General features: G+C 52.1%; 1 protein-coding gene across 4 annotated transcripts in view; it reads left to right on the forward strand.

The window, feature by feature from the left end:
* The window catches only part of CABIN1 (calcineurin binding protein 1), a 151,558-nt gene that overhangs the window by 12,611 nt on the left and 114,630 nt on the right, over positions 1 to 24,317 (forward strand). For 3 of the 4 annotated variants that reach the window (XM_028094169.2, XM_028094172.2, XM_088019652.1), the window contains exons 2-15: positions 1,649 to 1,725; positions 2,464 to 2,556; positions 3,679 to 3,792; positions 6,849 to 6,983; positions 8,076 to 8,256; positions 11,683 to 11,812; positions 13,249 to 13,398; positions 16,140 to 16,426; positions 17,428 to 17,596; positions 19,725 to 19,861; positions 20,419 to 20,636; positions 21,929 to 22,007; positions 22,600 to 22,787; positions 23,628 to 23,780. In XM_028094169.2, coding sequence (XP_027949970.1) covers positions 1,723 to 1,725; positions 2,464 to 2,556; positions 3,679 to 3,792; positions 6,849 to 6,983; positions 8,076 to 8,256; positions 11,683 to 11,812; positions 13,249 to 13,398; positions 16,140 to 16,426; positions 17,428 to 17,596; positions 19,725 to 19,861; positions 20,419 to 20,636; positions 21,929 to 22,007; positions 22,600 to 22,787; positions 23,628 to 23,780 — 2,037 coding nt within the window. In that variant the 5' untranslated portion in view covers positions 1,649 to 1,722. The remainder of the gene's footprint in view (positions 1 to 1,648; positions 1,726 to 2,463; positions 2,557 to 3,678; positions 3,793 to 6,848; positions 6,984 to 8,075; positions 8,257 to 11,682; positions 11,813 to 13,248; positions 13,399 to 16,139; positions 16,427 to 17,427; positions 17,597 to 19,724; positions 19,862 to 20,418; positions 20,637 to 21,928; positions 22,008 to 22,599; positions 22,788 to 23,627; positions 23,781 to 24,317) is intronic. The other variant, XM_028094171.2, reaches the window with a different exon arrangement.

Consider the following 24,317-nt stretch of genomic DNA (forward strand, 5'->3'; position numbering starts at 1 on the left):
GCTGGGCCCTTCCAAAGGCCTTCTGCCAGCCTCTCAGATGGGACTTTTTCTGACTCTTCCTGCGATATCTGGCTTGTTTGGCGGTGCCCCCTCCCTGCTCCGGCCCTTCAGGCCAGAACCCTTGTTCTCCAGAACCCCTCTGCTCCCTTCACCCTCCAGGTGCCGAGTCCTATGAGTCTGTCCCCTGGAGTGTGTCCCTTCTGTTCACTGCCCCATCCAGGTTCCTGGCATCTCTTTGTTTAACAACAGCATGTAATTCACATACCTTGTAGTTCACCTGTGTGGGGTGTATAAGTCAGTGGTTTTCAGTGTATTCACAGAGTTGTGGAACTATCACCACAACCAATTTTAGAACATTTGCATCACCCTAGAAAGAAACCCTAGTCATTCCCCATTTGTCCCTCTCCCACAGCCCACTATCTACTTTCTGTTTAGATAGATTTGCCTATTCTGGACATTGCATATAAATGGAATCAGACAATATGTGGCCTTTTGTGACTGGCTTCTTTCATTTGGCATCAAGGTTCATCCCTGTTGTAGCATGTTTCAGTACTTTAGTCTATTTTATGACTGAAGAATAATTATTTTTTTAAATATCAGTACATATAAGAATTTTTACCTAAGACATAAAAATAAAACAGCTTTTCAAAACTGACAAGAAGTTTTAGCATGGAACAATTTCTAAAGAACCAGGAAGGTTCTTCACCTCGAAGTTTTCACCTTCAAGCTGTTATGAATAATGCTCTGTGAACATTCTTGAACCAGACTGGGGGTGGACATATGTCTCCGTTACTCTTGGGTAGATACATCTAGGAGCGGGACTTCTGGGTCATTCGGTAACTCCATGTTTAACATTTTGAGCAACTACCAGACCAGTTTCCACAGCGGCCGCACACTCTGCCTTCCTGTCAGTAATGTGCGAAGTTCTAATTTCTCCATATCCTCACCAATCCTGTCTTTTTTCTGCAGACTTTAAACTGGTCTGCCTACCTCTAATACTTTTTCCTTTATATTTCTAAAATTTTGTTTTCCTGACAACTCTCGGTGGCCCCCCTGTTACCCACGGGATGATGTTCCCAGTTCCCTGGCCCGGCACTCTGCCATCCCCCACACCCGTCTCTGCTGTAAGGCCCGGCCACGGGCTGTGCTGGCTCCTGCGTGTGTCCACATTTCCCCATCACACCACACACCCCCTACCTCTTTGTTTCACCACTCCCTACTGCAGTGCTGTCTATTTCCCAGGGCTTACCACAAAGGCTGCCTCCCTCACTGTCCTGGATCCTTTCAAGTGAGTTGTTTTCCACCTATAGATGTTGCCTGGGTTTCTCTTTGTTTCATTCAATTTTTGAAAAAAATAACTGTTTATAGGTCTCTTTCCTCTGCTGAGCAGTGAGCCCTGGGGGCAGGAGTTGGTCTCACTCTTCTCTGTCCCCGGTGCCTGGTGTCTTGCCTGGCTAGGGCAGAAGCTCTGGCCATAGGACCTGGGTGACAGGTCACACAGCCGTCCTGAAGCAGTTGCTCACCGGCCTGTGTGCTTAGAGCTGGGTAGGCCCCTGGATTTGGGGACTGCTTTGTGATGGGCCCCTGGAACTGTGACGTTCCTGGCTTTTCCTGGACCCTCTCTCAGTCTCTCCTCTTTCCTGTCTAGAAGACTGTGGACCAGCACAGCCCCTGCCAGTGATGGGAAGTGGTGCTCAGTGGCAGCGCTGAAGCTCTCTGAGTATGGTAAGGACTGGTGCTTGCCTATTTTGCTGGTGTCAGTGTTCTTTTTTTTTTTTTTTTAAGATTTTATTTATTTGTTTGACAGAGGGAAACACAGCGAGAGAGGGAACACAAGCAGGGGGAGTGGGAGAGGGAGAAGCAGGCTTCCCGTGGAGCAGGGAGCCCGATGCGGGGCTCGATCCCAGGACGCTGGGATCATGACCTGAGCCAAAGGCAGACACTTAACGACAAGCCACTCGGGTGCCCCTGGTGTCAGTGTTCTTTAGTCGCTTCACTCCTGGGGGTGAGGGGTCTTTTCCTGGGTGACACTAAGTATGGGACAGCCTTCCTCCTGGGAGAGCTGTTGGTGCAGTTGAGGGTAGGGATGTTTGGCCTGCTGTTGGAGTGGCTTGCCGGGCCTCGTCACGGTGAGAAAGGTACAAAGTTAACATATTTTGTTGGTGTCTGTTATTCTGATGTCTAGGTCCTCTGTTGTGTCTGGCATTGCGGGGGTGTTCCTTTTGCAGTGAATAGCACCCAGGACATGCTCCCCAAGTAGCTTGTTATGGTCCCCCTGGACGTGTTCTGGTCTTTGTTTTTCTCCTCGATGATCCTTTATTGTTCATTACATTCTGAGAAGGCCATAGCTGTTCGAGTTACAAGATTATGTGCTGGAGCAGAGTTGTCTTCATTGTAGGTTGTTAAAGAGACAAGTAACATCTCAAAAGCAACTTTTTTCTTCCCTCAAATCCCTGTTTTTAGATTCGAATTGCAGCCTTAAATGCCAGCTCTACAGTTGAGGATGATCATGAAGGAAGCTTTAAAAGTCACAAAACGCAGACCAAGGAGGCCCAGGTATATAATCCATGGTCTTCCTCTGCAGGTAGACCTTGCTTTTCATCTCTGTACATGGTACCTCATTTTAAATGCATTCACAAGACTTAATGGGATTTTAGCTCTCCCTCTCATGTTACACCTTCACTTGGGGGTGGTCAGACCAAAGAGAAATTCTGTATTCTGTGAGCACTGTTTGGGCCGGTTCAGCCCCTGGGCCCACTTGTCCAGCGGGGCCTCACTTTCTGTGCAGCCCATTCTTTGTGCTCACTTCAGGAGTTGGCATGCCCAAGGGGTGGTAGCGTGTTAATGGTAGGCGGTGCTTTGAGGTTTCCTGGTGTATTGCCCTCACGTGCCAGTGTGAGGGGGCCCTTGCTGGGAGCTGTCTTGAGGGGGTCTCACTGAGGGTCAGTGAGGGGCCGGGTTCAACTTCAGCTCTCGAGATTCTTGGTCTTTCCTCCTTCCATGAGGCCTGGTACCACTTCCCCTTCAGCCTGGCCCTCTTCTTCCCTCCACCCATCTCCACCCGTGTCCTGCTGTGGTATCACAGTGGTTTGCTTCTTTCTTGCCCCCACCTTTGTTTTCCCTGGAATAAACATGTGCCTCCCCTTTCACAGGAGAAACACACAGGCAGTCTGGAGCCCTCTCAAAAGTCTATAGTCAGCGGTCCTTGGTCTTTAAGGGGTGTCATTGGGGCTCAGCCTGCCCAGTGCCCCTCCGTCCTGGAGGAGGTTGTCATCCTCCCTGGGCAATGATCAGGCAAGGGCAGAGTTGCAGGTAGACGCAATGGAAACCATCCATATTCTCTAGGAATCTCTGGGTTATTCTGGCTGGTGCGGCCACTCTCCCAGCTTCACCCAGAAGAGGCCAGCTGAGTTCATAACCTTGCCATTGCTCTGATCCTGTGTCCCTGGGCCAGTGTCTCTTTTGCTGTTGCTTAGACTCACTTGAGCCTATGTTGCTCATGTCTCCTTGGGGGACTCTTGAGGGGTTCTTCTCCCAGTGATGAGCTCCTGGGAGGTTGGAGTGTTAGGACTGTTTCCATTACGGTTGTCAGTTAACATGGCCTTGACTGTAGCCTCCCCTTACACACTTTTGGCTTAAAAAAGACAAACCTTTGTAATCTCCTCTCTTGGTTCACAGGAAGCAGAGGCTTTTGCCTTGTATCACAAAGCCCTGGATCTCCAGAAACACGACCGGTTTGAGGAGTCAGCCAAGGCCTACCATGAGCTCCTGGAGGCACGCCTGCTGCGAGAGGTGAGGCACCACAGGCCAGGTGACGGGCTTGCCCTCTGCCCTCCCCTTCTTGGCGACCTTGGACATGTTACTTCCTCTCTCTGCCCCTCAGCTTCCCCACCTGTACAGTGTCAGCCTCCTTGGGTTGCTGTGAGGGTTGAGTGAATCCAGTGAAGCATGTAGAGTGGTTCTTGGTATGTAGTAAGAGCTCTGTGTCGGCTATTTTGTTACATTCTCTTTACAACTACTCTGCCGAGAAGGTGGGGGCCACTGTCCCCATTTTACCGTTGTGGTAGCTCAGAGCCCCCCAACTAGCGAAGCATTAGAACCAGGATTGGAACCCGTGGTTTCCTGATACTTAATGATCCTGTTGGTAACACATCTTGGCAAATGCCGTTGAGGTGATGGCCCGTGAACTCAGGAAGCCTGTGTAGGCTCTCAGAGAGAAGGCTGGAAGAGCAACACAGAGCCACATGGAGGGCATAGGGTAAGGGTATGGCAGAGAGGGGCAGGCAGGGCAGGACCCAGTGGTCCAGTGTGGCGGCCATGCTAGTGGCCAGTGAGTTCAGCCTGAGTTGGCTGGGTCATGGAGATGTTGCCTGGAGGTTTGAGAATGAGTCTCAACTTGAAATGGATTTAGGAAGAATTATGTTCCATTAGGAGGAAAGGCTTTTGTTTTTAAGTACCTACACACAGAGACATGCAATAAGGAAGCAGACAGACTCCATCCAAGGGCATTTTCTGGAATGCGGTCCTTCAGTTGAGCAGTCTCCTACACCTCTAGGAAGGCAGACACTTACGTCTGAAGCCCCCACCCCGGATGGTTTTTACCACGGATGAGACAGAATGCTAACTGAGTTCTCATTGTCGGTTACAGGAGTCCATCCCCTCCCTCACTCGTGGATGTCAGGATTCTCTGGTGCTGGTTATAATGTCTTGGAATTCGGGCTGTGGGAAATGTGACGCGCCCCTCCCCCATTGGTAGGAAGTGAGTGAGGGCCCAGAGATTAAAAAGACTTTATTCCACTTTACTGAGCTCCAGCCATAGGCCAGGGGCTGGGTGTGTTTCAGGAGGAGGGGGTGTTCCCTCACACCATGGTGGAGCGGGCCTCCGAGGTGTGAGTGGGTGAGCAGAGCAAAGTCGGAAGGGTGCTGGTCGTCCTTGTCGTCATAGGTGTGTCCACCTCTTTCTCTGTCACTCTCAGCCTTGAAAGACTGCTGTGGCACTCTCCCCCTTGGCTTGTAAAGGTAAAGCATGGTCATTGCAAACAGTTGAAAAGTACAGAAAATGTACAGAAAAGTTTCTTTTCACATTCATCTGCATTGGTATACTTACTATTAAACTAAATCATGTGGTTCTGGTCTCACGAACACTTGGCATAAACGGGCCCTGGAACACAGCTGACTCCTACGAAGTAGATAGCTTCATTGGGGAGGCTCGTTGGGGCGAGCCCTTTGTCTTCCGTGGGTGTCAGTGTGTCTGTCTCAGAGGGTGGAGAACGGTGCTGAGCCCAGCTGGTTGGGTGGAGGTTAGTTACGAGAGCTTCTGCTGTTGTGTGTGGAGGCACACTGACTAGCCTCCGAGGTAGACTCACACAGCCTCTCTTGAAGGGTTCACACCAGATTTTGAACTGTTCTGTACCTGGAGCGGCGAAGGTACCTGGTATCCCGCTGTGGTCAGCCCGTTGTTGGGGATCTTTCAGCAGTATAAGCCAGACGACAGGAGAAGATAAGGAATGAGGTTTGATTTGAGCTTTTTAGTCTTCTTGTTGGGATTCCGTAAGAGTGCTAGGGTAGATTGCTTGGATTAGTCAAGGGGTGCTTCCTAAAGGTTGCATGTCCTCAGGTCTCATCTGTTCTGATCATGAAGAAGAATGTCATGTGAATGTGACCTGTCCCAGGACAAGGCTGAGATAGGGACCCGCCCCTGGAAAGAATTTCTTTGTGCCACCGAGTTTTTCTGTTAGAAAATGTTTTACTTTGTCCCATGGTTAGAGCAGTAGTTTTCCTCATCAGTGGTGTCTTAGAAGTTGTAGGATTTTCTAAGAGTTTTCATAAAAGCTGTAGTGAAATAACTTTATATAAAGCATGTTATTTATTTATTTGCCAGAGAGAGACACAGCACAAGCCAGGGGAGTGGGAGAGGGAGAAGCAGGCTTCCCGCGGAGCAGGGAGCCCGATGCGGGGCTCGATCCCAGGACCCTGGGGGTCATGACCTGAGCCGAAGGCAGACGCTTAACGACTGAGCCACTCAGGCGCCCCCACGTTTATAATGTTTATGCTCTTTTGGCTCACACTTTTTTTTTTTTAAGATTTTATTTATTTATTTGACAGAGAGAGACACAGAGAAGGAACACAAGCAGGAGGAGTGGGAGAGGGAGAAGCAGGCTTCCCGCTGAGCAGGGAGCCCCATGCGGGGCTCAGTCCCAGGACCCTGGGATCATGACCTGAGCTGAAGGCAGACGCTTTAACGACTGAGCCACCCAGGCGCCCCTGGCTCACACTTTTGATATTTAGGGTAGGATTTACTGTCCTTGTAATACAGAGGTTGTCAGGGCACTAACTTCTTAAAGTAACTTGTCCACAGTTACGTGAAGAGTTACAGAGTTGGGGGCTCAGCCTCCTGATTCCTAATCTGATGCTCTTCTTGCTGTAGGATGTGTAGGGCTGTGTAAGTTGGCTGCCTGGCCACCTCCAGACCCTGCCGCTGCGCCCAGGTGGCCTCCTCCTGTCCTGTCCTCCCTCCCAAGGCCTGCTGCTGGGGAGCTGCAGGCTCCAGGCTTGACCTTTCAGCCATGGCCGTGGCGACGGGGAGGGTTCCCTCTGTCTCTTTTGGTGCCGAGACTATCTTCAAACTGCCTTGTGGTGATCTAGCTTTCCTTCTCTGTCTGCTCAGAGCTGGAGGCGTTCCCCTGAGAACATCTAGTGTAGAGCTTTCATTTTCCAATGGAGGTTGGCACCGAACTGGGCCAAGGGCCTCTGCAGCAGAGGCCAGCCGGGAAGCCAGGTGTCCTGCTGACTGCCTGCTGAGGTTTCAGGGCCTAGGTGTCACTCTGGACCTCTGTTTTTGTTCACAGGCAGTTTCTTCTGGTGATGAGAAAGAAGGGTTGAAGCACCCTGGGCTGATGCTGAAATATTCCACATATAAGAACTTGGCCCAGCTGGCAGCCCAGCGAGAGGACCTGGAAACCGCGATGGAATTCTACTTGGAGGTGTGGTTTTGGCAATGTTTATAAGCCTCTTGGGGTTTTTGAAAGCTCTTGGTGGAGGGGGTAAGGTTGTGGTCTTCTGGGCTAAAAAGAATTTGTAGTGGTGTATCACCAAGCTGTGGTCCCTGAGACCCTTATCAGCTGACAGCAGTGCGTTCGAGAGAGCAGGGGCCTGCATGTGCGTTGGTCCTCTGCCACTCAGGGCACGTGTGGCCGCGGCTAGTTGCTGACTCTGGCCCTCCAGGTCTACACCAGTATAGTGGGCATGGTAAGAAAGAGGGCGGTTGTGAAAACGGAATGAACTGGTACTAAGAACACAGCCTGACCCCCTGGCACCCTGTACCTGCTCATAACAGTTTTGCCATGAACTCTATGTTACCGTCACCGTCTCTGTGGGCACCTCTGAGGTGCCAGACACCACGCGGACACCTTTCCACGCATGCGCTAACCATACGTCATCTTGCAGGGAAGGTGTCTTTATCTTCATTTTAGTGGTGGGGGGGACTGAGGCTCAGGATCATGCTGCCAGTCAGTATAGGAGCAGGGATGTGAACTGAGGTCTGTCTTCAGAGCCCATAATCTTCCTAGAATCCCACAATTTAAAATTAAATAATTTTTTTTTTAAGATTTTATTTATTTATTTGACAGAGAGAGACGCAGCATGAGCAGGAACACAAGCAGGGGGAGTGGGAGAGGGGGAAGCAGGCTTCCCGCGGAGCAGGGAGCCCGATGCGGGGCTCGATCCCAGGACCCTGGGACCATGACCTGAGCCAAAGGCAGACGCTTAACGACTGAGCCACCCAGGCGCCCCTAAATAAAAGATTTTAATTCCCACAAAAATACCCCACAAATCCCATTTGCTTTTAATGGTACTTTCACTTCCTTTATCAAATATGTAAGGAGTACAGGTGTTCAGAGTGGCAAACTATGTCAAGAAGATGTTCTGAATTCAATAAATTGGTTCATATAGCCTGTGTTTGCCATTTTTCTGGGTGGCTTGGGTGGCTAGGTTGGTGCTCTGCCCCTCCTGTCACCATGGGCACCTGCTCGGCAAGAGAGCCGACTGAGCGTGTGCGCTCTCTGTGCTGCTTCCAGGCAGTCATGCTGGATTCCACCGATGTCAACCTCTGGTATAAAATTGGACATGTGGCCCTGAGGCTTATCCGGGTCCCCCTGGCTCGCCATGCTTTTGAGGAAGGGCTGCGGTGCAATCCCGACCACTGGCCCTGCTTGGACAACCTCATCACTGTCCTGTACACCCTCAGCGATTACACAAGTGAGTCAGGCTTTGATGGCTTTCTCCCACGCGCTCGTGTTTTTGCAGACAGAGGAGGGAGGGCAGCTTGGGTAAGTTGGAGGCCAGGTTAACACTGAAGTGCTTTCTGCCTGACTGTCAGGAAGAGAGATGGCTTTGCATTCCTGCTTTATTGCATGTGTCTTTCTCACTCAACTGAGCTTTCTTGAGTGCACTATGGTGATAGGTAGCATGTTCTCTGAGTGGTTTTCCCTTTGCTTATTTCATTTCATCCCTGCATTGTCCCATCCTGCTCCAGAACCTGTTTCTGTAACTTGCTGACAAGATGGCCTGGCAGTTGCAGCTTGACTCCTTCTGGTGCTGGGGACCTCACTACCTCTTGAGGCGGTCCATTCCTTTGTAAAGCAGCAGGGCTACTAGAATGGTCTCTGCCAGATGAAGCCCCAGTCTGCCCTCCAGTTGCTTAAGCTCCTTGGCTCCAGTCTTTCCGTCTACTCTGCAGAGAATTCCTTTGTCCCTTGCATGGGCTGGTCCTGAGGCAGGCACTGATTAGGTGTTCTAGGGGTCAGCCTCCTCTGGGTGTCCCCTGAGGCCAGAGAGGAAGGGGGCTTTCCAGGAGTGCTCGGAGCAGGACCGAGCACAGTGGGAGCCCAGGGCTCTGTCCACTACGTACGCTGCAGGCTGGTCTAGTGTGTGAGGGTGCTCCGCACCTGGCTGGGCCCGGTTACTCTTTTTAGGACAGACATGCCAATGAGCACTTGCTATCACTTTCAAGGTTTAGGCCTGGAAGACTGACTGGCAGAGGCTTTTTCCTTCCCTTTTTTAAAGACAAATAGTGTGGAGTGTTTAGAGAGGCACTAGGCCCTGCTCTCACTCCCCCACCTCCGGTTCTCCACAACTACTTTTTGATTGAGGGGGCACACGCACACAGTAGAGTGCACAATATGTATATGTGAAACATGCCCAAGATGCAGAACATTTCTAGAGCCCCAGAAGGCAGGCTGCTTTCGCTCCCGTTCCAATCATTCCCACTTGGGAGGTGATCTTGATTTCTCCTTTTTGTTGCCAGAGAGGAGCTCTGCTTGTTGTCGAGGCTCCTCTAGGTGGCAGCAGGTGGTGGCGTGTACTCTTCTCACCTGGCTCCCTGGGCTGTGGTCTTCCCATCCGTGAGGGCACCCGGGCCATCACTTGGGCCTCTTTATTGCCGTGTTGTCTGTTATGTGCGTCTGCACAGTTTGACCATTCTGTGCTTGCACATCGGGTCGTTTGCAGAGTCGAGTTCGTGCCTAACACTGGTGTGAATGCTCCGTGGGCGTCTTCCGGTGGACACGGCACTTGTTCTGCTTGCCCCAGTTTTCACGCCCACCAGTGGAATGTGATAGTGCTTGTGAGGTGCCCTTTGGACTCTCACAGCTCCTTCTTCGAGAGGTGTTTAGGCTCCTCTTGGAAGCTTTTCCGGCATCTTGGGGGCCACCTGAGGTGGACAGTCTTGTGTTCTGCCTGTCTTTCCCCAGCTACCGGGTTTAGTTCTTTGTACCCCTCTGTCGTGGTAGGAGAAGTTGTACTTGGTAAACTTAAGTCCTTGGGGGCAAACAGGCCTGGGGGGCTGAATGGCTGCTCTGTCTGGGGGAGCCCCGTCCTGATAGACCTGACATCCATTTATTGATTTCAAATGTACATGTGTGTGTATCTGCGTGTGTGTGTGTGTGTGTGTGTGTAACTATAGACTCCATGCCCAGTGTGGAGCCCAACGCAAGGCTTGAACTCACGACACAGATCAAGACCTGAGCCACAGTCAAGACTCAGACACTTACCTGACTGAGCCACCCAGGCGTCCTAGACCTGACACTTATTTAAACCCCAGAGTAAAAGCAGCATGTTAAATCGACTCCCAGTGGCTTTTATTCACTTGAGATGAGTAGGCAGGGGTGCTTGGGGTTGCTGCCCACTGACCACCTCTTGTTCCTTTGGAACTTCCCAGGCCTTTCGTCTGTGGAAGCGCCGCCGTAGTACAGCTAGTGTGGTGAGCTTTACCACTGCCAGACGCCTGCTGAGAGCCAGCATCGCCCGATGCTCCAGGCCTCCCGGGTTTTCTCTCTGGGTGTCTCTGAGGGCCACTGTCGTGTCCCACTGTGGTCCCAGAGAAACCGTGTGCTTGTTTGTGTGGCCAGGAGCCTCTGGGTCGTCTGTGCAGCCGTTCGGTCAGCAGCTTGCTGGGCTCTACCACCCAGACCCTCCCTGTGCATAGGTTGCAGAACCTTCATGTGCCTTGCGGGGGACAGCGTGGTACTGTGGAGCTTTGTGATGGGGCCCTGCTCTCTCCTTCCATGGCACTCTAGGAGGACACCACTTCCTTCTGTCTCTCAGAGCTTCCATGCCCACATCTCTGCTTCTGCTCTCCCTTTCCTTCCTCCTCACCCCTGGCTCCTTCTTTGTCTGGTTATTCTTGACAGCAGTGGCTTGCAATCCATCTACACTCAGACTCTGAAGCTGAGCAGGGCATGGTAGTGGTGGCAGTGCCCAGCTGGAGCAGAGCTGGTACTTGGCTGCACTGTATTGTTTCTCCCCGTGTGTTCACAGGTGAGGCCGGGTGGCACCGGGCCTGCTGGAGATCTATTTATGGCAGTCACGTCTGTCAGGGGCTATTCCCACTTATAAATACCAAAGGCTTTCCTAGTTCACATCGCAGATCTGCTTCGTGACTCCTTGCTATCCCGTTTTTTCTCTTGTGTTGCTTTGCCTGTGACTGTTTCCACTCCTGGAGGAGCTAGAGAAGGATAGGCTTTCCAGATCATTGATTTGAGAAGGCTCGTTGACATGAATGATGGACATGCCTTTAATTGCAGGCAATAACTTTTTTAGTAAGAACAGTTAAAAAAACAAAAAGAGGAAAATTGGAAAGTTCAGATAAGCAAAGGGAGCAGAAACCAGTTTTATGTGTACAAATGGAGCCGTGTGGCCTGTTTGTTTCCTGCCTTTTTCCCAGGCTGTCTTGTGGCCTTCCTTCTGGTCAGTGAAGACACCCCTCAACCATTGGTACAGCAGCTCCTCAGCAGCCCAGTGTGTGGACTGGGGACGCTTTCCTCAACCAGGCGCCCCTAGTGGTGCTGAGTGCTTTCCTGATTTTTTGAAGGCTCTTTTCCAATTAGCCAATAGCCAATCACTATGGGCCTGTAGGTTTTTGCAGCAATTCCTAGAAGTGGATTGTTGGGCTGAGGGTCTGTGTGTAATACCCATGGCTCTCTGGAAAGGTCGTCATACAGTCTGTCCTTGCCCATCAGCATTTGGCTTTGCCTCATCTGCTGTGGGTAGTAGTATTTTCAGCATCCCGTTATTGTTTGCCAACATTTCTTTGATTCCAGAGTAGGGACGTTTTCTTGGTGTTAACTGGCAAGGCCAGAGGTTGGGGTGCACACTCAGAAATCAGATCGTTTCTTTCCTTACCAGCATGTCTGTACTTCATCTGCAAAGCTTTGGAGAAGGACTGCCGGTACAGCAAAGGACTGGTTCTCAAGGAAAAGATCTTTGAAGAACAGCCTTGTCTCCGGAAGGACTCCCTCCGAATGTTCCTTAAATGGTGGGTTCTGCCTCTTCCTGTGCTGGTTCTGCACTCCCCTCTCCCCCAAAAAGGTGTGTGGCTGGTGGGTAGCAGGAGGCGTGTGCACCTCCTCCTCTCAGGTCCTGACTCCCTGGCAGTTAAGCCCCTGCACTTCAGCCCCCACTGGACCCCCTCACCTGGCTTTGATCCTGCTTTGCCTATTACTCGCCTGTGTACCTAATCATGGCGGTGCCTCCTTGGCTTTCTGCTGCCCACCTTTCCCCCTGCCCTGCTGGCTCTTGGCATTCACCAGCTCTCCTCTGGGTGCTTGCGGTAGCCTGCTGTGCACCTTGTCTGCCCGCCACCCACTGTTTCCTTTTCCAGGGCTTTGTTCCCAAGTGCTTCCCAAGTTCGGTGTCCCAGATATGACCCTGACACCCCTGCCTTGCCTCCAGGACAAAGCTCATGCTCAGAGCATCACCCAGGAGGTCCTTTACAGTCTGACCCCCTTAGTTCTTCTCCTTGCCTCCTGTTTCTCCCTGCCCCAGGAGAAGACTGCCCTAGGTCTCTGACAGATTCCAGGCCTGGCCCCGTTGTGCCCTGTCCTGTCCTGTGCCCTGGCTCCCTCATGCCCCTCACCTGGAAGACCAACTTCCCACCTCTCCATCTGTCGTGCCATTGCTCCTTCTTCATGTTCCAGCTCCCAGGTCACATCTGGGCAGCTTTCCAAACTCTGGCTGCCTTCCTCCCTCAACGCTCCAAATGAACCAACTCCTCCAGTCCTCTGGTCCTTGGCCCCGGCAGCTCAGCTGGTGAGGGGTTAGTGGTTATTTATCTCTGTGTCTATCCCTCATAAGACTGTATTTCTTGTTCATATCTGTCCTGATGGTACTAACCATCCTAAGAGAGAGAGAGAGAAAAGGGAAAAGTAAATCTGTAAGCAAATGGCTTTGTGGTAGAGCCCTGCTGAGAGGCATCAGGACAGCCAGGCAGGAGAGCAGGTATTGCTGGGCCTGCCTCAGGTGGACGTGTGTCTGTGTGAGGGCACCTGAGGCCTCACAGCCCCTGCCCTTTCTGTAGTTTGGCTATACCAGGGACTTCGGTGAGCTTCGGGAGTCTGATGACTTTGGGGCTGGGCAGGATGGGAAAGTTACATTCTTTTACAATTCTCTGTAAATAATTGAGAGCAAGGTTTTATTTTTCTGTGGCTTTTCTGAGATTACTGTGATATTGTTAATACATATAAAAACCCTTTGCTCAATTTTGAATTGTAGAGGGAACAAAAGGTATTAGTCACTTGTATTGTATGTGGGTATTAAGAATGCTAATTACTGCCCTTAGAGGCCACTCAAGGGGTTATTTTATTTGTAGGAAGAATTAATACAGATTAAAGGGTATTAACTGCATCTCTGTAAAATTTCAGCCTCTGCTGTAGTTTGTGACATTGTGATTTCTCTCTGTCTTACACACTTTAGTGACATGTCAATCCATGATGTGTCGGTGAGCGCAGCTGAGACGCAGGCCATTGTAGAGGAGGCCCTGGGGCTGCGGAAGAAGCGACAAGCGCTGACCATGCGGGAGAAGGAGCCAGACCTGAAGCTGGTGCAGCCCATCCCCTTTTTCACGTAGGTCATCCGGGTCTGTGGCGGTGCTGGGTCAGCTGGTGGGCCCTGCACAGGAGGGAGAGGCCCCGAGGCCTGCTCCTGGGCTGATGGTGTGCGTGGGGGCCGGGTGCATGCTAGACAGACACCTAGAGGCGTGCATGCACTTATTGGCCGCCAAGAGGCAGGCCAGGCCTCTCCCAAGTATGCCCAGTTGAAGTCTCTCTTTGCTCTTGCCGTTCTTGATGCCAGCCACCTGCCACATCCCTGCAAGCCCTCTCTCAGTCTGCCCTTCCCAGAGGGGAAAAGGAGAGTAACGTTTGCCACACACTGGACAGGCAGAAACGGAGTTCAGAGCAGTCAGGTGGTGAATGGAGAGTCTGGAGTTGGTCCCAGGTGTGGGTTCCATGGTTCTTGAGCACCTGCTCTCCCTCTGGGGCCACGTGGGGTGCCCTGGAGGATGGGCCTCCGCATAGCCCTTGTGAGTCCCGCAGTGTGTGAGAGACCCCCCAGGGAAGGGAAAACTGGTATTGGCAGCCTTCCAGAGTTGGGGTCATTCAGCCCCTTAGTGAGATCTCGTGTGTAGTTTTTGTTTTTTAAAAATCTGACTTCGAATCTTGAATCTTTAAATTTAGCATGGCTTGACAGCAGTGTTCTCATACTCAGAGGTGTTGTCCCATAGTGGTCTGGGGCTCCCACCATGGATCAGACAGGCCTGGGGCCAGTCCTGGCACCCCTAAGTGGGTGACCCTGGGATGCTACTCGCCACTCCTAAAAGCAGGGAGAGCAACCCTCTCTTACAGAGTTGTGATAGTGAAATAGAACCGCTGGGGGCCAGCACAGAACCAGTATTTCCTCACACACTCAGGAGGGGCTGGCTTTTGATCCATGGTACAACTACCTGTGTGTTTCACATGTTGAGTGTCCCAGGAATGTCTCCTGCCCGGACCCTGACATGGGTCAGGAAGTTGGGGCTGCTCTCAGACTCTTTGTCAGTTGCCCTTCCCATTATTTGGTCAGCTGGGTCAGGAGCCCCATCCTATCTGAGTGTGGGCTTCCTAGCCGAGACGTTGGGAGTTTGGGAAGAGCCCTGAGTGCTTCCCTTTACAGTGAAGGAGGGGAAGGCTGGGGAAGGCCTGAGAACGCTGGAGAGGGCTGGAGAGGGTCCTGGCGATAGGACTAGAGAAGCTGTGAACTGGTATCACGGCCGCCCTCATGCAGGGGGAAGACCAAAGGGAAGCATGAGGGAGATGGGCTTGGTTGGAGTGAAGTCTGGGATTGGGTTACTAGAGGCAGAGTGTGGAGTCCCTCTCTGGGAGGAAAGGGGTCAGGCTTTTAAAATAACCACAATCTATTGTAGGGCTCGGCACACTTCTCCCGCAAATGACCAGGTGGTAAATGCTTTAGGCTTTGTGGGCCAGGTACCATCTCTGTTGTATATTATCCTCAGGGTGTGTGGGTAATGTGTGTGTGACAACCCTTTAGCTGCCTCTTAGCTTGTGGGCTGTATAAAACAGGCTGTGGGCCACGGTTTGCCACCCCTTGGTCTATTCAGTGCCCATTAGACAAGGCATGAGTAAATGAAATTGTGTACTTAAGGCATTAGACATAACCCAGCTGTGAGCAAATTCTTCCCGTGTGCATGTAGCGTTTACTGAAGACAGGGAAAGAACAGGTAGAAGATCCCTTCCGGTCCCAGGAGCCTTCATTTGGTTAGATTCTGGATTTTAGAGCACCTTCCATTTTCATTCTTTTCCCAGCGTTTACTGGATGCCAGCTTCATGCCACACTGTGCCCTGTCCTGGGGACTCAGCATGGTGGGCACGTCCCTCTCTGGGGATGATTTGAGGGGTAGTCAGTCACCCAGAAGAAAAGGCACATGCCGCAAGCTGATGAGCCCTTTGAGGAAAGGAGCACAGCACCTTGGGGGGAGCTCATAATGGGGTCTGCACTGCTTTGGGGGTCAGGGAAGGCTTAGGTACTGGAGCTAGAGTCTGATAGAGGAGTGACATTGACCAGGCAGAGAGGCTGGGATGGGGGTGAGGGCCTCGTTTTGGGGCAGAGAGAAGCCTGTGCAAAGGTCCTGTGGTATGCAGGAGTCTGATTTTGTTTGCAGAACTGAAAGAAAGCTATCATGGTGGGAGGGTCGGGGTGAGGGTGGGGTGTGAGATGAGGCCGGGTCAGTTGGCCATGCAACACCATGAGGCTGAGGGTGTGATTTTTAGCCTGAGAGCATGGGAAGACATTCAGAGATGGGTGGATGGATATATCATACCACACCATATCATGCCACAACACAACATATAACACAACGTAAAATGTGAAACGAGACACTCTACAACATAACACACCATACCACAATAAAACACACACGTGACACAACACATATCACACGGCACACAACATAGCACGCAGTAAAACACACAATGGACTTGATGATGATCAGCTTTGTAGGGAAGGAGTTTTTGAAGTGTGTCAGTGGTTTTCATGCCTGCCTGGTGGAGTCTGAAGGTGCCTGGGCCTGAGGTGCTTCAGGGCTATGCCAGGGTGAGGCTTGTGCTCCTGCTTGGTCTGTTCCACCTAAGTGGTGTTAGATTTAGGATTTTGTCCATACCCACGATGACAAAACCAGGAGTGCTCCTGCCTGCCCTCATGGAGATGGCAGCCGTGGGCTGTTGCTGCTGCCTCTCCACAGGCCAGCTGGCCCTGTGCTTGGAGCACCCAATGCTGGGTGCTGACCAGGTGTGGTGACCCTCTCTTTGCAGCTGGAAGTGCCTGGGAGAGAGTTTGCTGGCCATGTACAACCACCTCACCACCTGTGAGCCCTTGCGGCCCAGCCTTGGCAAGAGGATCGACCTGTCCGACTACCGGGACCCCAGCCAGCCTCTGGTGTCTTCTGTGGTGGTGGCCCCTGTCAGCGTGATCCAGCCAAGCCCCGTCCCCGCCAACCCGGCCGTGGCTGTAGCAGAATCTGTGCTCTCCTATGCCCCTGTGGCTGCGGCCAGCTTCCCGCTGCACAGTCCCAGCCTGCTGGAGACCGGCGTCCCTGCGGGTGAGGAGCCCTCCTGGGGTCAGCTCTGGGGTAGGCCTCCCTGGAGGGATGGGTCTTGCTGCCACTTCTGGCCCAAGGTTTAAGTGGGGGGCCCCCAGCTCTGCAGGGGAGGCTGAGCCTACGCCCGGGGCTGCGGCTGGCCAGGGGCCGCTTCAGCAATGAGGCCCCCGAGGGGAGTGGGTCAGAGCTCAGAACCATAGCTTCTTGGGACTGCTAAATTCCTGGCTGCGAAGTCCTGGCGGGAAGGGTGGCCCTTTTCACTGGGAATGTGGGAGCTGGTGGGGCCCTCTGCTGGTCCTGCTGCGCTGTGCGCTGACGCTGAATCATTTGACCTTAAGAAAGCCGGCAAAGTGACCACTATATGTGGTAGTATTATTTTTTAGTGGTTTTATTGATCTTTACTATCAATCAAGTTGTAAAAAAATTTCAGACAGCCGTTCCCAAGCCTTTTCTTGATTTCTGTGTCCCTGGAAAAAAGGCTATCTGGCCGTTAAACGAGTTTCTGAATGAACATATACGTGGTTGTTCTAACTTTTTTGCTTGATCATATGTGACACTCCTCTGCTGTCTGTATAATTCTCATGATTCTCTTGCTCACATCCTGTCAGTGGGTGCTCAGAAGGTCCTGGGTGGTGGGCAGAGTCAGTGTTGCTGCCACTTGCTTGGTTATGTCCCAAGTACACGCACCGAGGCCCCAGAGGCTCTCAGAGCCAGCTGGTGGGGGGTTGAGGGGAGGGACTGCTGGGGCCCCTGGTGTTCTGTAGCCGTGGAGAGTAATCTTCACATCTGGCTTATGGGTTCTGGGAATTTGAAGTGATTTGAGTTTGAAATTAACTTTGCTCAGGACTCTTGTTAAAGGAAAGATGGGAGGTTTCTTGAACATCAGAGATAAAGATGAAACATACTGGTAGAGTTAGAAAATTAGGGGCACTGATGTGCCTGTGTGGTGCATTTTCTTACCCCTGCCCCTTGTAAGATTTCAGTTTGCACTCTTTGTGAAGGTGATGTTTCTGGGGGAGATAAATCCAAGAAAGGAGTAAAGCGGAAGAAGATTGCAGAAGAGAGTGGAGAGACAGCAAAGCGTCGGTCTGCCCGTGTCCGAAACACCAAGTGCAAGAAAGAAGAGAAGGTAGACTTCCAGGAGCTTCTGATGAAGTTCTTGCCATCCAGGTACCATGCACACTTTTTCTCGTTTGTGAAAACAGGCAAACCTACAAACCTCCAGCCTATACCACTGATAAAGTTTCTCTTTCCATTGCCTCCCCCTCCTTTGGGCACCTCCTTTGTTTTCCCATAACATCTATGCCAATGGCTAAAACACAGATCTCACTTCTCTTTCCTCTGAACTTCTGAAGGCAGGAACCATGACTTATATATACATCTTTCAGAGAACCAGATACTCCCTGGGCCCTCAGGAGATGGATGGATCACCAAGCTGGAGGCCACTCATGTCCTCATGCACACATAGACATCTGCTTGCTGGGAGGCCTAGGGCTGCTGCTTCTTGGGTGCAGACTCTGGGAAACCCCAGAGAAGGGAGCACCCATTCCACTTTCAGGAAGAGTGTGCATGCTTGGTTTCTCCAGGCTCAGTAGGGTTCCCTCAAATTCTGAGGAGGGGGAGGACAGGCTTAGAAATCCTCCCTTGCTTTCACCAGTTCTTAGTGTTCTCAGAGAAGAGTCCAGGAGGAGAAGAGTCCAGGCTGCCCCTAGCTGGGAGGGGCCTGGGTGCCCGTGCTCCTTAAGTCAGTTTTCACCAGTGCTCCTGCTTTTTGTCCTTGCCTCCCCAGCTCCTCAGAGGTGCCAGGGCCCATTGTTTATGATGGCAGTGCATGGGCTTCTTCATGCCTCCTCCCCTGCCCTTAGCTGAGTGAAGAGAGCAGTTCTGTTTCTGCTGCTCCATCATCTTACTGCCATCTGACATTTGGTGGACACGTTTCCTGTCTGCTGGGGCTTCCTCTTCTATCCCCTGTACCTTTTTATCCCTTCACAGTTTCTGGAGTGGAGTTTGGAAGGTAACCATGTGTGTTCAGTATGCATCTTTTTTTTTTTTTTTTTTTAAGATTTTATGTATTTATTTGACGGTGGAGGGGGGGAGGGAGAACAAGCCAAGGGAGTGGCAGAGGAAGAGGGAGAAGCAGGCTCTCCTCTGAGCAGGGACCCCTCCCCGCCCCCCGCAGCCATGGACCTCGATCCCAGGATCCTGGGATCGTGACCTGAGCCAAAGGCACACACTAACCGACTGAGCCACCCAGGCACCCCTAAATTTTTTTTAAAAGTAATCTCTACATCCAACGTGGGGCTTGAATTTACAGCCCCGAGATCAAGAGTTTCATGCTGTATCCACTGAGCCAGCCAGGCACCCCTCTTGCCCTCTTTGTGTGGAATGTTTTCTACCTTCTTTATCTTTATTTTAATTGTTGGTTTCCATGTCTGCTTCTTCGAATGGCCAGGCAGGAGCAATGTGAGATCTTGCCTAGAGTAGTCACCCTGGAGGTGCGTGTGCATAAATAAGTGAAGCCATCAGAGAGCGCCTGTTTTATGTGTTTCTGCTGCTTGGTTGAGGGGAAGCTACAGGATGGCCAAAATGTGGTCCTTGGGAGGTGCTGAAAGAATATTCCTCCCCAGGCCCAGGGCTTTGTGGGGAGCCACGGAGCCATGGAGGGCCCAAGCTCAGAAGGGCCGTCTATGCCCCCATACTCCACTCACTCCGCTTTCTTCTTACTTGCTGGGCTCCCCTCAGATCTTAGAACATACCTGGTGCTCTTCTGGCCTGTGCCTCTCCACCTGTCCCTGTTCTGCTTCTTTGCACGGCCAGCCCCTTTTCCTCCTCCATTGTCAGCATGGACGTTATCACCTCTGAGAGGCCTTCCTCATTCAGCTCTCCAAAGAACGTCCCCTGTGACCCTCCGTTTTAAGCAGTCTGTGGTGGTTGGTCCTTATTTAGGGCTCTTTGTTTCTGTGTTCCTGTTTATTGTCTGTCTCCCATTTAGAAGGTAAGCTTACTGCGGGCTGGGTTTGCCACACTCACAGCTGAATTCTAGTGCCTGACACATGCTTAGTAATCAACAAGTCCTGTTGGTGGAATGAATGAATGAGTGATGGTATAGATTAGATGCCAGCTCAAAAAGGCATGGAAAGAGGCAGAGCCTCCCAGAGGCCTGGATTTTGGACCCCTCCATCCGCTCACTGATTGACATCTTCTGTCTTGCTCTTTCATTTTTCTAATTGGAAGCATTCAAGTGCTCCTGTCAGAATGTGTTGGTATGGCTTTTGTGATTTTGGTGTGTTCCATGCAGGCTAAGAAAGCTGGACCCAGAGGAGGAAGATGACCCCTTTAATACTTACGAAGTCCAGTCAGAAGCCAAACTGCAAAGCTTCCCGAGCATCGGGCCTCACCGACTGTCATACGACTCGGCTACATTCATGGAATCTGGTAGGAATTGAGCAACTTGATCATTCGCTGTTGGGAATTCTTCCTCCCATTATCCTATATAGCCTGCTTAGGTTTTGTTCTGGGAAAATAGTTCTGGGGTGATCTTTAAAGCATGTCAGGGGTTTGCCTGGATTTGTTTTGGGCCTGAGCTCCGTGGTCAGCAGGGAGGTCTGCTGAAATGTCTACGCTCATACATGACTGTGCTCCATGAAGGACGTGTGCTTCAGGCCGAAGCCAGGGGCCTGGCTTTGCAAGTCAGATGCACACGACCCAGCTATCGAGTGCACATCATGAGGCAGCGCAGGCAGGTTGGCCCTTCAGTACCTACCTCAGACCTGGAGGTTCAGAGCGGTTTGCTCACAGCCGATGAGGGCATGGAGCTAGGGTTGGGGCCTAGCAGCCTGGCCTCAGCACCACCACATGGGAGAACACAGGTGCTCTCTTGCTTCTGCCCCTGCCCTGCCCCACCCCTGCCTCTCTCTTCTCTCAGTAAAAATGGGAGACCCTGGCGTGGAAGGTCCTTCATTCAAGTTAGTTGTTTCTCCCTCTCCGGGCAGAGAAGCAGGATGTACATGCATTCCTGTTGGAGAACCTGACCAACGGGGGTATCCTGGAGCTGATGATGCGCTACCTGAAGAGCATGGGCCATAAGTTCCTGCTGAGGTGGCCACCGGGCCTGGCGGAGGTTGTGCTCAGCATCTATCACAGCTGGAGGAGGCACAGCACCAGCCTGCCCAACCCGCTGCTGAGGGATTGCAGCAACAAGCACATCAAGGTCAGGCGGGCGGGGGGCTTCTTGAGGGCTGGGGTCAGGGGGTGGGCACATGGACCTTCTGTGGGTATGGGGTTGTTGTCACATTGAGCCTACTTGGCTGCATCCATTTGTGGGCCTAGGATCTGGGCCTCTGGGGAGTTATGGGACCTGGTTTGTGTCTAGAGAGATCCCTGGTGGCTGAGTGGAGGCTGCGCTCGGAGGTGAGAGCGGGCACAGGGCCATTAGAAGGCTGTTGCCAGGTGAGCGACAGTGGTGGCAGTAGAGTGGAAGGTTCTGGAAGTAGAGATCACAGGATGAGCTGTAAGTGGAAGTGTGGGAATGAGATGGTGGACAGGGCTTCTAGGGCTGGCCTGGGCACCAGGCTGGTGGTGGGGTGGCTTCCCGAGATGGAGGAAAGCCAGTGGAGAGAGTGGGTGAAAGTGAAACATTCGGCTGTGTTCCAGGTGCCAGGGACTGTTACCAATCTTTTTAGCGGGTGAGAAGATAGAAGTGCAGAGGCTAAATAGGTTGCTTAGGGAAGTGGTGGGGCCCACTGTCAGTAGGGGGCTGGCCCATACTCAGCCTACCTGCTGACTGCACTCCACACCCAGGCTCCTCCACTCGGGGTTTCCTGAGGCTCAAGGGAACCCTGGATGCTCTGGTCCCCTTATCCTGTTACAGGAGGAAGGCTGGATGCCCGTGAGGGTGCCCTGGGAGCTTGTAGAGCCCAGCTGGGTGGTGTTTCTGGCTGGGGGCACAGGGGGGTTTGGCAGGTCCTGAGGGCCATGTGAGTCCATGCCCCCTCCACAGGGACAGCTCAGGGACAGCACCCTGACAGCTGCTGCCCATTAGGCCTGCTCCCCCAGCCAGTGTGGAGTGGCTTTGGTCTCCAGACAAACTAGGTTGGTGATTTCTCAGCTTTGCCCACTTGGCAGGTGCCTCATATTGCTGAACCTCAGCTTCCTTGTGACTCTGGAGGTGATGCCTGACCCAGCCACTTTTAAGGCTTGAGCGCTATGGTATGGATGCAGCATCTGGCCTGGCATTTGGCAGGTGACAGAGCTGCCTCTTCCATAGGGCAGTCCCTTAGGACTGAAGACAGGTCTCCGGCTCCTCCCAGGTCTTGTCCCAGTATAGATCCATGTGCCTCTTTTTATGTTCTGGCAAGTAGCCACTGATTATAAAATGGAAAGTAGGTTGAAGAAAGAATTATATCTTTATCAAAGTAAGTTTTAGTCTCATTTTGTCCCATGCCTCACCCTTTGATGCCTCTTTGTGACTCCCTTCCTGACCTTCTGGTGCCTGTCCTGCAGGATATGATGCTGATGTCTCTCTCCTGCATGGAGCTCCAGCTGGACCAGTGGCTGCTGACCAAGGGCAGAAGTTCTGCAGGTAGAAAGCATTCTGTATTCCGTGGTAGGAGTGATTTTCTCAACCCTCAGCAGCGAGGAGGAAACAGGAGTGGGGAGGCTGAGTCATGGAATTCAGACTTACATCTGCAGTGGGCACATTTCCTGGGTTGGCTTGTTGGACTAGGGAAAATCCAGGGCCCTAGAGAAGTCCTTTAGACACATAGGAAGTAGCTAGTTATAGCTGAGCCCCCAGAGGGAGCCACCTACCTGCTTTTTCTGTTATTCAGAATTGAAGGAAGTAGGATCTCAAGATTTCTCAAGTTATCACCTGACACTTTATGTGTCCCAAGAATTTTCCTAGGTGATGTGAATCATTCTGACTTTTAAACCACTACCTGGTGAACTAAGTTCAGTATGTAAAATGAGGACCCTTAGGGTCTCTGCATCCTATGTCTGGTTTGTCTAACTTCTCTGATGCTTGCTACTTGAGCGGCTATAAGGCTCCAAGGGGCTCAGGGTACTCCTGGACACTAAAGCAAGTATGGTGAGGGCTAAGGGCAAGCTCTAGGGAGCAGAAGGGTGTTTGGAACGTGTACATGAAGTTGACTTGTTCTGGCCTGAATGATTTTCAGTGTCTCCTCGGAACTGCCCTGCTGGTGTGGTGAATGGCAGGTTTGGGCCTGATTTCCCTGGAACCCACTTCCTGGGGGACCTCCTGCAGCTGTCATTTGCCTCATCCCAGCGGGACCTGTTTGAGGATGGCTGGCTGGAATTTGTGGTCCGCGTTTATTGGTTGAAGGCTCGGTTCCTGGCACTGCAGGTTGGTTCTGTGGTCAGCATTCCCTGGCACCCAAAGGGAGGGAAGAGAGCTGGATGTCTTGTTGAGGATATGTGTGCATGTGCACACATGGCACCTGTCCGGTACTGGTCTCAGGGTGAGGAAGTGGGATGTGGTGGGGAATCTTGAGATCTCAGGTATCTCAGCACGGCCCCCCATCTGTACAGCATATCAGCACGACCACAGAGCTCTGGAAGAGATCTCCTGTGCACCCTGTAGACCTCCTCACTCAGGATTACCCTGAGGTCTTGAACCCTTTGCCTTTGTTTTCCTGAAAGCGCCTGAATGCGTGCACAAATGGATGCAGAGCTTTCTAGAAGGGAAAACCACCTATCTTGCATGAATTCTCAGAAGGCTTCCTGTCATAGCCTGGTCTGGATGGCCCAGATGGACTGGCTGTTACCCAGCACCTCACATGGTGGTACCTGGTGCACTGTGGTAGAATGAGTCAGATTGTCATAGTTGGTTCTGGAATTAGGACCGGCCTAGGTTCTAATCCTGGCTCTGCTATTTATTTGCTCATGATCTTGAACAAGACACTCAGCCTTCCTCAGGTGTCCTCAGTGTCTTCATCTGCAACATAGGGTTAATGGTACCTTTCCTTAGAATTGTGGTATGAAGTAATCATTCATTCGTTCAACAAATACTTGTTGAGCCCCAGCTCTGTGCCAGGGCCCCCTGTAGAGGGTATTGCAGTCACTGGACAAAACTGCCCCCCTAGTGCCTACAGTCTAGTGGGATCAGGCAGGTAAGGCACCTGCCACAGCACAGGGAGTTTCCTTCCTTCTGCTCCTGTCCCTTGACTGCTTTTCCTCTGACCAGGGAGACATGGAGCAGGCCCTGGAGAACTACGACATCTGCACAGAACTGCTCCAGAGCCCCACTGCCATCCAGGCGGAGGCAGGGACTGAGCAAAGAGACGTCGTCATCCGCCTGCCCAACCTCTACAATGATTCGGTCGTTTCCTTGGAGGAGGTGGGTGGGAGTTATTTAATGGTATTTTCTTGGTCAAAGATTTATTCTGGGTTGGCCCAGTTAGACCAGGCCTGCTGTGTCCCTGTGGAGCAGGAGAGCGGCCCACGCGCTGAGCAGGGCCCCTTCCTCCCAGGGGAGGGTGAAGGGGCCAGGGAGAGGCAGCTGTGGTGCACGAGGGCGCCTTGGACTCCCCGGCACACCCCCCTGAGGGAAAGCTCATCCAGGCGGCAGGGGGCAAGGATGGAGGGAGGCCTTTACCGGCAAGATCTGGAACGATCATTGCTTGGCTCACTGGGCCGTATGCTGCAGCAGCTCCAGCAGGATTAGAGGGAAACTGCTGTAGAAGCCTGCAGTAATGGTTTGGCTGTGGGTTGGGTCAGCGGTACAGGGCATGTATGTCTGGCTCTGTCCGGTTCTGATCCTCTTCTCACTGCACAGCCTCAGACCCTGCCACAGTTCCATGGCTGTGACATGTCCACATCAGCTGAATGGCCTTCAGACTGTTACAGAATTTTCTGGACAAGGCCAAGTGCAGTG

The sequence above is a fragment of the Eumetopias jubatus genome, unplaced genomic scaffold (assembly GCF_037043125.1).
Source record: "Eumetopias jubatus isolate StellerSeaLion01/CBP00866 unplaced genomic scaffold, mEumJub1_p1.0 scaffold_16, whole genome shotgun sequence".
Taxonomy (NCBI): Eukaryota; Metazoa; Chordata; class Mammalia; order Carnivora; family Otariidae; genus Eumetopias; species Eumetopias jubatus.